Source organism: Protopterus annectens, chromosome 9.part0, assembly GCF_019279795.1.
Source record: "Protopterus annectens isolate FY-2018-M chromosome 9.part0, PAN1.0, whole genome shotgun sequence".
NCBI lineage: Eukaryota > Metazoa > Chordata > Ceratodontiformes > Protopteridae > Protopterus > Protopterus annectens.
Genome location: NC_056743.1, coordinates 741,688,510 through 741,700,834, shown reverse-complemented (window position 1 = coordinate 741,700,834; position 12,325 = coordinate 741,688,510). Strand labels below are relative to the sequence as shown.

The 12,325-nt window shown below is 42.7% G+C and overlaps 1 protein-coding gene across 7 annotated transcripts in view; it reads right to left on the bottom strand.

The window, feature by feature from the left end:
* LOC122811493 (circularly permutated Ras protein 1-like) overlaps positions 1-12,325 on the bottom strand; it is a 1,239,209-nt gene that overhangs the window by 480,547 nt on the left and 746,337 nt on the right. For all 7 annotated transcript variants that reach the window (XM_044083365.1, XM_044083368.1, XM_044083363.1 and 4 more), the window contains one exon: positions 358-405. In XM_044083365.1, coding sequence (XP_043939300.1) covers positions 358-405 — 48 coding nt within the window. The remainder of the gene's footprint in view (positions 1-357; positions 406-12,325) is intronic.

Below are 12,325 nucleotides of genomic sequence, written 5' to 3'. Positions count from 1 at the left end.
ATTTGTATGACAAGATCTCTTCTCTGTCGCCATCCCACGAAGCATACCTAGATAGCACAATGACTGTTACCAAAGTAAGTAAGAAATGAGTTACACTGGAACTGAACTGCTATTTGCCACAAACATTTGAATCCTGACCTACTCTAACTGGAAGTTCCAGTGTACCATGGCCCCCCTTGTCAGTCAGTCATGACCACATAAATCCTACCAGACAACAGCGTTACCTTTATACCAACCTTCCTCACAGCCACACATGTTGTTTTAATGGAATATGCTCATATATTCTGATTATCACAAGATTTGTGCCCAGATATATACAAGAAAGAAGACAACCATTTCTTAGTCTATGTTAGTTACCTGAAGTCTGGACATATACACACATGTTCCATTTCCACTGTCAGGTATCTGTCAAAACACAAATGAGAGAATCAGTCTGCTAGAAAAACTAGTTATATCTACATACGTAATCTCATTAGATCACCAAATAAATGTAAAATTCATAGATGAGCATAAAAGCCCACTACATGATCTTACAGGATCATAACACTTCCCTACCGCTATGCTTCACAAACAGGACTTGAAGCATGAATACATTTTTAAATGACGTTGCTATGATCACCCACTGGTCAAATTAAATCAAAATGGTCACTGTAAAGTATTTTTCAATTTATGGCTTTACTAACCCTCCTTAGCTCTAATCAGTCATTTTCTCAATGCCCTATTCTTTACATTTTCTAGAAAAAAACGTAAAATTTTCAATATTCAGTTTTCAAATATTCAAAGGCTTAATGTGCAGCTTTTGTAAAATCATAATACCTACAAAAGGAGAATGCTGCATGTTTAGTAATAAGGAAAGTTACTATTATGATGATACAAAATAATTACTTTAGGAAGCATTTCTATCAACTGCCTACTCAACAGGAGACAACTTCCTCACAACAAATGTTGCAACTCATAAGAAAAAGAACAAGGAAATGGTGAGTACTTGACAGCCATCAATGAAATTCACATCACCTATCCTGAGTAATGAGTATATCCATAGGTTGTTACTAGGCTAATGACCACTAGGGCCCTTACAGGCCTAGCCACACACTCCAAACCATTTGGAACCCAAGTATCATATGGGGGGGGGGGGTATGTTAGTAGGCAAATAGCTAAGGATTTGTACGGGGAGTCCTAGTTAGCATTATACTTTTCTTATTGATGGCCTCTGTCCATAAGGAACATGGGGGCCAGATGGTGGGGTGAATGGATAATTCCATACTGTGATCTCTCCAACATATTGTTTATGTTGCAAGCGCAGTTCATATCCCTGGATTTAGTGTTTCTGGTGCTGTTTGTTTTATGCATGTAGAAAACATCCATCAGGGCTGGGTCTGAAGAAGCTATGTACGCCATGCAAAGACCCCCCTCTCAGCAGCCTGTAGGAGCCTGAATACAGAGACAGTCTTTAGATGATCACTGTAGGACAGGGTATTCATGTCCTGAATTTTCCTGTTGAGAAGTCTTTGTAGGTGTTCCAAATGCTGCAAGTGTCTGGCTAGATGCATGCCAAGAAGGCACTGTATTCAATGATGAGGTCTGAGTAGAGTGGTGCTATAACTTCCCTGGACCTGGATGCCATACCCTTACCTATAAGTTGGGTGACATAGCATGATTTTCTTAGCTACATATCTGTCAAAGGCCAGATTGCTGTTACATATGTTCCCAGACCCCATACTAATGGGTCAACTCTTAGGGGCATTTTATCGATGGAGTAATTAACTTGCACTGACAGTTTCCTAAAAGGCATATAATGCATTTTTTGGCATGGTGTTTTAGGCCATGGTTTGGCACCAGTCACTTGTCTGTGTGTTAAACCAACTTGCAAGGTGTTTGTGCCTTAGGTGGAATCTATAACAGCTCCAAAATTACAGATGTATGCGAACTTGGTGAGCCAGAGGCCTTTAACATTAGCTTTGACTTCCAAGAAGTAGATGCCAAAAAGGAGTTTGTAGGATGATAGGTCTGTACCAGGCTAATGGCCATGGAACCTTTATAAGCCTTGCCCATAAGATTACCCTGGCATCATGCCACCCGACCTTAGTTCCCAGTGCCTCTGTCGAGTAGAGCCACTGGAGTGATCTCCGGGGTGAATTTTGTATTTCCCATCCACTCATCAAGATTTCTCTTGAACAGGGCCAGTGAGGTGCTCTGTTTGACATGTATGGGAAGTCTATTCCACAGCATGGGCAGTCTCTGGGTTATGAACCTGTCCCTCCAGCATGTTCTGTTTATTGTGGTAATAAGGTTGAGGTCTCTGGAGTGTGTGGTGTGCAGGGATTGGGATTTCTTCAGATGAAGCATTTCTAGCAGAGCTGGGTCAGACATGGCTTTGTAAGTCAAGCAGAGATCGCCTCTAAGTAGGCAATATGAGACAGAGAATAGTTGGAGTTTTTTGAGTCTGTCCTCATAGGGCAAGTGTTTAAGGACTAGGATCCTCTTTGTGAGGTACATTTGTGGCCTTTCCAGTTGCTGCAGGTGTTTAGTGAGGAGCATGCCAAATGGGGCATTGTACTCTATGATTGGCCTAATGAGGGAAGAGTAAAGGGAGACAATGACCTCTTTCTTCCTGGATGCAAAACCCTTAGTAATGAGGTGTCACACAGAAGGACTTTCTGACCACAGTGGCAATGTGGTGGTCAAAATAGAGGTTGCTGTCAACCTGTGTTCCCAGATTTCTTATAACGCATTCTGTGTTCAGTGGACTATCATCGATGTGGTAATTCATGGAAACTGTGTTTTTCCCAAAGGGGATGCCGACTTTTTTTGGCACTGACTTTAAGGCCATGGTTCTGACACCAGTCACTGGTCTCAGTGAGGCCTTTCTGCAGGATGTAAACATCACTTTGAGAGTTAATAACAGCTCCCAACTTGCAATCGTCTGCGAACTTTGTCAGTCAGAGTCCCTTCGTGTTGACCTGGACTTAAGAGAAGTAGATACCAAACAGGGGAGGACCCAGGATGGAACCCTGTGGGACTCCACTCATGACTGGTCGGCAGTCTGACTTGGAGTCAGCTACTTTCACACTGTGGTTTCTATCTGTGAGCCAGTTTGAAACCCACCTAGTGATATACGGGTTGATGCCTAGCTTAGTGAGTTTTTCTATGATTCCCGAGTGGAGATTGGTATCAAAGGCCTTGGCTAGATCAAGATAGGCTGTATGAACCACCTTGCCTTCATCCACAGCTCTGGTGACTGTCTCAAAGAAGTTTATCAAGTTGAGCAGGCATGATCTACCCTTCACAAAACCAAACTGTGTGGGATCCAGAGTTTGGAGATTCCCTATACCCTTGTTTATTAGGTGCATGATGATACGTTCCATAGCTTTGCACAGCAGACTCATCAGGCTAATGGGGCAATAGTCCCCAGGGTCTGTAGCCACTCCTCCTTTGTAGGAAGGCATGACTGTAGCAGTGCACCATTTAGTAGGGACAAAGCCTGAGATAAGGCTGTGATTGAACAGGGCACACAGGGGTAAGGTGCCAGTTCACTCTGTAGTTCATGTAGAACACAGCCAGGGATATTGTCAGGTCCCATAGAAGTTGTATTCTTGGCCTTGGACAGTGCTGTTTTAACCTGTGCAGCAGTAATACTGGGCGCCTGGCAATCTACTGTTATTGTGATTGGGCCCTTGCGGGGGAGAGGTAAAGTTGGCACTGAATCTGTCGGCCAGTATACTGGCAATATTTGCTGGCTCGGTATAGGAGGTAACATTGTGCGGTAGCTCAGAGCAAATATGGGTATTGCCGTGGAGAGTCTTTACTATCTGCTGCAAATCTGTTTTCATAGCTAGCTTTAGAGGATTTGATGAAGGATTTCAACTTTTTGTTGAGGCTGATAAGGGAGTTTTTCCAGTCTTGGGATTTCACCTTATTCCACATCAATTTCCTCCTCCTGTTGTAAAGTTTGTTTATGGCCGGGGACCACCAGATTGGCTTCCTTTTTTTGGAGGAGAGTGTCTTGGTTCTGTTCGGTATGGCGAGATCCGTACATGTTTGTAGTGCATTGGTGTATGATATGGCGGTCATGCAGCTATTCTCCAATTGCATGGGTGCCATGAAGTTAGCCACCTCTGTTTTTAGGAGCCCAAAGTTAGCATTGGAGAAGTTTTTCATGGTGGTTACCTTTGTGGGGTGGGGGGTGGGAGGGATGTGGATTTCCAAGGTGATTATTTTGTCGTTGGATCTAACCAGGGAAGAGTTGACTGTTGATGTAGAGCAGAAGTCGCCCATGTTAGTAATGACCAGGTCAAGGATGTTGCTACCTCTAGTTGAGGTAAGAACAAGCTGGTCAAGGGCATTGGAATTAATAAATTCCAGGAAACATTGGGCAAGTGTATTGGTACATGAGTAGTTTTCCCAGTTAATGGAGGGGTAGTTGAAGTCGCCCAGTATGAGAGTGTTGTGTTGGACCCTAATATTCTCCAGGGTACTTAGGAAATGTAGAGTGCGAGTCTTGGGACATGGTTGGGGACCTATAGCAGGCTATGACCTGAATCGCTGTCTTACCCAATGTTAGCTGCACCTTAAGCATCTCTGATGCATTATGTTGGGCTACCAGTCTGGAGGTGCGCACATGCTTTATGAATATAGAAAATTGTGGCACAGCGGTTAGTGTGGTCACCTCACAACAAGAGGTTCTCCTGTTTGAGTCTCAGCTGGAGCACTTTCGTGTGGAGTCTGCATGTCCTCCCCACGGTCGAATGACAAACACATGCAGGTAGGTGCGAGCGTGAATGGGTGTGGGCATCGGGCTGGCAACTCAACACCGTAAAAAATCAACTAATCATTAGTGGACCGGAGTTCTGCTGTGGCGACCCCTAACCAGGGAAAGCCAAAAGACATTACATTTACCGCCTTTGCAGCTTCAGTCCAAATTCTGGGGCTGAAAGGTGTGAAATGAATTATAGCCTGATAGTGCAGGGGTGCTTTTCTGCTGCCTTGAACCAGGTCTCTGTTACAGCACAAATGTCAATGTTCTCCATTTTAAGTAGTGCTTCGAGTGAATCTATTCTGAGATTTAGACTTCTAGCATTGAGCATCATGACCCTCAGATTGCATTTGTTTGTAGCTGTTATGCATCTATATCATAACATTGACAGCTTAGGTTATCAAATCCTAAAACATCGACACCTAAGCGTCGAAAGCTAACAGTAGCGAACGGCCATATCAACGAATTCTTTCCTCGGGAAAGAATTTAGGTGGCCATCCATAAACAAACATACCTAAACATAATGAGGGGCTTTGCCCCCCTCCATACCTGTCAACTATACTTAAATGCTTGCTAAATACCAGTTTTGAGGGCAAAATATTGGGGTGATACGAATTCCCACATGGCCCCTTTAATTTCCGAATTTCCTAGGTTTTTTTTTTGTGTGCGCGCATGATGACATCAGCTTCTGCAGACTGGTCTGACAGCACACCTTTCTTCTCCAGCTTGGCTCCTCCTCCAGGTAAAACAACTTAAAAAAAAAAAAAAAACATCTTTCATTTAACAGCTGCTGCAGCCTGCACAAATACTGTGTTAAACGGCACTTGTTTAACAACATTCGTTGTTACTTTATTTACTTACTTATTTAACAGAGTCATCTATCGGCTGCTGTGTGAGCTGGATTCATGTTATTTATACAGCTGCAAGGCAAGCACTTCTGTAATGAAACTTTTATTTATGTATTTAAGTTAACTGCATTTTATTTAACTGGGTCATCTAACGGTGCTACTGTGTGAGCTGGATTCCTGTTATTTATCCGGCTGCTGGGCAGGCACTTCTGTAATGAAATTTTTATTTACGTATTTAATTTAACTGCATTTTATTTAACCGGGTCATCTAACGGCTACTGTGTGAGCTGGATTCGTATTACTCATATGGCTGCAGGCACTTATTTAATGAAATGTTCGATTCATGTTACTTATACAGCTCCAGGCACTTCTGTAATGAAACCTGTATTTACTTAAATTAACTGCATTTTATTTAACCGGCTCATCTAACGGCTGGAGCTGGATTTATGTTACTTATATGGCTGCAGGCGCACTTATTTAATGAAATGTTCATGTTTACTTTATTTACTTATTTAAACAGGTCATTTAACGACTGCTGTGTAAGTTGAGAGGTGTGTGTGCGGGTCGTTTTACTTAATGGCTGAACTTCAACTCAACTGCTGCTGCATTTTAGGCTGAACTTCAACTCCGACTGCTGCATTTTATTATTTGTAAGAGCTGCATTGTGCTTTAAGGGCTGCTTGCTACTACATTTACTTTATTAAAGGTGAGTGAGTGAGTGAGTGAGTGAGTGAGTGAGTGAGTGAGTGAGTGGAGTGAGTGGAGTGAGTCCCAGTTAGGTATAACTGCTGGTTTGAGTTACTCAGCCTCAAACCCTGCACCTTAGGTACAAGGAGCAAGATCCTAAATTCTCTACACATACCACCACTTGTGATCCAATGAGTTTGGAATGTTTACCTCATACTTTTGGTCTGCTCCTCTTAAAATTTGTGGTTTTCTGGCAAATCAGTAAGAACTGAATTCACTAAATAATGATAGCCATTTAAGTTTCTTCTTCCTATCTTTCAGGAAATGCATGGTAACACAAACATTTTATTCTAACAAATTTTCTAAGATTATACAAGCAATGTTTAAAATGTGTCCCTATTTTGGGACTTTTGCCCCCCCCCCCCAAGTTTTGGCTTTTTCCACATTTCTTGTGCTGCACAGTTCTTCAGGGGGAGAGAAGTTTAATGCTTCTTATGCCAACTCAGTTTGTGTCATTATTAGTAGCACAGCAGTTAGAATACTTGCTTTTGATGCAGGAGGCTGTGGGTTCTACCCCCGCAGTATGTAGATGGATTACTGATACTGTACTGTGTTGTACTTTTAAATGGGGTAGATGCTGCAGTCCTGAAAACGTCCTCGTTGGTGGAGATGCCTAGTAACTATGAACCTGTTATCAGTTTGCCATCCATTCCCTACTGCAATGTTACTAGCTTATCATTTTTTTAATGTAACATAGGCAATTTACTCCTCAAGGGTAACAGGCACTTTATTTGTAGATGAAATAATGAAATATTAATTTGTTTGTTAGCAGCAACCTCTTCATTAGTTACAGATCTTTTAATGTGGAATTATTTAGATGACTTTTACTTCTGCAGAGATTATGCATATTTACTGATATTGGTGGATTGTAGAAGTTTGAGTAGACTTTTATGATGGAAATGTTCTGAATTGGGCAGTTTTGTCATTATTGGTTCATGCATTTTGTTTCATTGCTTATTGGAAAAATGTTCAGAACAATAAATTTCAAACACTCAAACAAGTGTGCTGTATTATACAAGAAATGTAGTTTAATACAATCAGGGATGTGTATCAAAGAACACATTAGTTTCATGTGCAAAAGGCCTATGATTTGAAAACAGCACAAAGATAATCTTTATCTGCCACTGACCAGATGCATTTTCTTTGAATGTGGGTTTCAATGCTGTCCTAACGAATGTGTTTCAAGGGCAGAGAAGCTTTAATGCTAAGTCTGTTTTCATTGTGAGACTGTATTGCTTTGTTTAGCGGATGTCTGTTAGTTTCTGTGCTGTAAAATAAAAATTTTAAATGAAATCCATATAATCCTCGTAGAAGTAAACAGTACATGCATTACATTGTTTATGGTAAATGGGGAGAAATAGCCAAGTAATGGGACATTGGAATGGCTGCAGGGGGGAGGGCTGGAGGGCCCCATTCAACCATGATTTTGTGACGGAGGAAAGCAGCAAACTCAGACATCCTGGGTGGCACAAACTGAAGCTATGCCACTGATCAAGTAGCCCATGGAGAATGACTTTTGCAGGTCCTAGCAAACTATAATATGCTTTTTCTAAGATTAGAATATTGCCTACCATTAAATGCCCTACTTTTTAGCACAAAACCCACATACTGCAAGTCACCAAAAACAAAATCCTAATGTTCATCTTCTCCCTTCCCAGTGAACATCATTGCTACACATTTTAAAAAAAGGTCACCATTTACTACAGGGTCCGGGGCCATATTTTGGTTGTCTGTTCTTCAGTTTGCATTTGAATGTTGGTATCTCACAATTCCATTGGGGTGGGCAGAGTTGCATAATTGCATATGCAAATTTTATGTTAATCAGCATACAGATTTGTACCCATTTTTCATGGGCCTTTGTCCAGATTTTTGATGTTTCCAGGTTGAGAGGTATGCCCCCACACCCCCCCCCCAACTAAATATAACAACTCCGAGATCGCTCTCCATTGGGGAAAGGGCAAATCCCCGATAATGGCCATGCAAATTCTTTCCCGAGTAAAGAATTTGATGATGAGGCCGTTTGCTATTATAAGCATTCGATGCTTAGGTGTCGATGACTAAGCATTCGACAACCTAAGTTGTTGACAACTCAGTAGGAACCCACTGTTACTGTGGTAATTTGGTGTTTGGAACACAGCCTAAAAAAGGCACTACAGGGGTGGCAAGAGCCTTATCCAGTATCCAGAAGCCCAGGAGTGACAGATACAGGCCATTTCTGGAAAAGCATCAAGGTCGGTCAGTCATGTCATCCCAGGCAGATCCCCTTTGAATGACACCAGAAACTTAGCCAACTGTTGAAATCAATCATTTTCTGCTTGTACTGTGGTACCATTCTGGGTGATGTTAGGATGCTGCTCAGGGCTAGGGTCATACCCGCCTGGGCTACATAATCCAAGAACTCCTCCATGTCTCTTTTCATGTATTCCAGGGAGGTATGTCTCAGTTCATTGACAGCCATACATACCATGACAGAGTCATATTTGTACCTGTTGTTGAGGGACCTGAGTGCATGCATTATGTGGCAGACACTGGCACCTGACAGGCAGCTGTCAGTTACTTTCTCCTTATTCAACCTAGTGAGTGGGACATCAGTGTGCCTCATTATCGAGTCACATAGGACTAGTGTGTTGGGCATGCTGTTTTGTCTTAGAGGCTTTGGTTGAGTGGCACACTGTTTAGGAGAATTATGTGTCTCGTGATTAGTGTTGTGGTTGTCGAGTGCATTTCTGCCTTGGAGGTCTCTTCTGTTTAAGTAGATTTTTATTGAGAGCCTCTGGGAAGGTGGGTGTGTGGTTTGTGTTTTTGTGTGAAGGCAGTGCTGGTGTGTGTTCTGGAGGGCTATGTGTTCCATGTGGTGTGGTGCAAGTGTTGACCTTCTCCTCTTGACCAGCTATTCGAGTCTTGGCTGTAGAGTGCATAGAGTGAGTGGGCCAGTACTGAGCCCTGGGCTACTCCACTAGTGACCTGTCTTCTCTTGGTGGAGGTGATCTCACCAATCCTGACTTCTTGGGTCTTGTCTGTGAGCCAGCCAGCAATCCAGTGAGTTACAACAGGGTCTATACCTAGTTCAGATAGCTTGTCAACAATGCCTGAGTGTTGCACCAACTGGAAAGGCCACTGAAATACCTTTCAAAGAGAATCCATGGCCTCCAACACCTGTCCTATGCAGACAGGCTCAAATCACTATCACTCTACTCGGTATCATACAGATTGCTCAGGAGTGATCTGTGTCTCAACTACAAGGCAATCTCGGACCCTGCCCTACTACAGATGCTCCATATCCATAAGTCTAACTCCTCACACACCACCTGCTCAAAAGGCCTATATCTAATATGTGACATCAACAAAACCTGCTGGAGAGACAGGTTTGTCTCCCAGAGGCTGCCCCGTCTCTGGAATAGACTTCCCATACATGTCAAACAGAGCACCTCGCTGATCCTCCTCAAGCACAACCCTGATGAGTGGATGTGAAACCACAAATTTGTCACAGGGGTTCCACCTGTGTCCCTCACTGACAGGGGTGACAGGTGCTGACTGAGGTTTCTTTTTTGGGGATAAACTCTTGGCTAGGCTTGGAAGGGCCCCCAGGGCCATTAGCCTAGTAACCTCCTATGATCATATGAAATGCTTTAGCCAGATAAAGATGCAAACAGTATGCACTGTTTTATTCTCGTCCACTGCCTTGATGACCCCCTCAAGCCTACCAAGTAAGGTAGGCATGACCTTCCCTTAAAGCTATATTAGGATGGGTGTAGGTTCTGTATGTTACCAATGTCCTTGTTTTATCATTTCTGTGTTATTTCATTCTATGGCTTTGTATATTAGTTTTGCAAGAATGATGGGTCTGTGGTTCCCTAGGTTGGTTGATGGTCTGCCCTCATGAAGGGGAATGACTGCTATATCCTCCATTCGCTTAGAACATAGTCTGTTTCAAGGCTGTAGTTAAAGAATGCCTCAAGTGATCCTGATAGGTCATTTTTTCAACTGTTCATGAAGCAACTAGGGATGTTGTCAGGATCCATGGAGGCAGTATTCTTGGCTTTAGCAAGTGCTGCCAGCACCTGGTCCCTGCTGATAGCTAAAGGAAATATGTTGGAGGGGATTTCACCTGGTGTAGCTGGGGTTAGTGGGGGTGAAGTCTGAGCTGAATTTATCAGCCAGTAGATTTGCTATGTCACCCTGATTGGTGTAAGTGGTACCGTTCACCATCAATTCAGCAGACTGTATGTTACCTCTAAGATCCTGGATGTAGATGAAGAAGGTTTTCTGATTGTCCTTGGCCTGCAAGGCTACCCTAACCTCATAGTCGGCCTTGTTGGACTTAATGAGACCTCTTAGTTTCTTGTTTAGTTGTTTAAGAGAGCACTTGTCTTTAAGGGAGCTGCTTTTCCTGATTTTGGCCATGAGTTTTCTTCTTTTATTAAATACCCTGTTTAGGTGAGAAGTCCACCAGTGGAATTTGTTTTTAGTGTTATTCTGGGTTTAATTCTGGTAGGTACAGCAAACTATGCAGCCATTCACATGTTTGTAAAGTGACTATGTGAATAATTCTACATAGATAGTTGCAGTCTCAGGGTTGGTGGGAGACCTGAATTTTGACAAACTGTCACTTAATAGGATGCAGCTTGCCTTTGAATATCTGCTAACTGTTAATGGTTTAGCTAGATTATCTGGGTTGACTTTTACCTCAAATGAGACAGCTTTGTGATCCCACCTCACTAGTGAGGATGTGACATGGGAGAACAGATGCAATGCCCCCCCCATGTTGTTCAGTATCAGATCCAGTATATTTAATTCTCTGGTTGGAGCATGTACTACCTATTCCAGGATGTTAGTGTTAATAAGATCCAGGAAGTGTTGTGCCTGTCAGACTGAAGCAGTGTACATTTCCCAGTCTACAGAGGGGTAGTTAAAGTCTGAATAGGGTGTTTGGTTGGATAGTGAGTGCCTCTAGTAGGCTTAGGAAAGAGTCGTGAGACTCTAGGGGCACAGATGGTGAGCTGTAGCTAGCCATGATATGGTAACAGACCTTACACCTATGGTGACGTGCACATGGATGAGCTCCATGGTATCACATCCTATTTAACCAACCATGAGCTATACTTGTTGGTAACATAGATCGAAACACCTAAACCTTTGGACCCAGTCTATACTGTTATTGATCAAACTGTGTGGAAGACACAGTAGCCTTGTACTTCTGGTGTACTTTCTACAGCTTTAAACCAAGTCCCAGCATAAATGCGTACATCCTCTAGAGTAAGGATGGCTTGAAAGGTGTGGAGTTCTTTTGTTTAGGCTCCAAGCATTGAACAGTAACACCTTAAGGTTGCTTGTAGACTTTTTACTAGGTTGATAGTTTTGTCTTTTTAGCATTGCCTAAAAAAGGCTGTAATGGGATGGCTAGCCAATATCCAAAACCCGAGGGGGAACATGCTAACAGATACTGGATCCTGCTGGAATGACACGAGCAACTAAGTCAATTATTAAAATCAATCATTTTATGTTCATACTGTGGCATCATCCATGGTGATGGTAGAATGCTGCTCAGTGCAAGGCTCATACCTATCTGCAAAACATTTTCAAGAGATCCATTATGTCTCTTTTCATATAGACCAATGAAGTATGTCTCAGGTCATTTGCACTCACATGGACTATGACAGAATTATGTTGGTACCAAGGGGTACAGTAACTCAAGTGCATGTATGATATTGCAAATCCTGGCTCCATATAGGCAACTAACCATTATCTTCTCCTTGTCCAACCTGGAGAGTGGGGCATCTGTGTGTTGGAGAATTGAGTCCCCAATTACAAGAGTATTGGGTAAGGCGTGTGCTTGCCTTATGGGCTTCGCACTTGGTGGCCCTTAGGTGTAGACTCATGTGAGATGTTTGGTGTCGCTTTAATGATTGCTGAGGAGCAGTGCTGCCATTAGGTGACTTTGGAGGTCTTTGAGAAGGTTTCTTTTAACCACCTCACA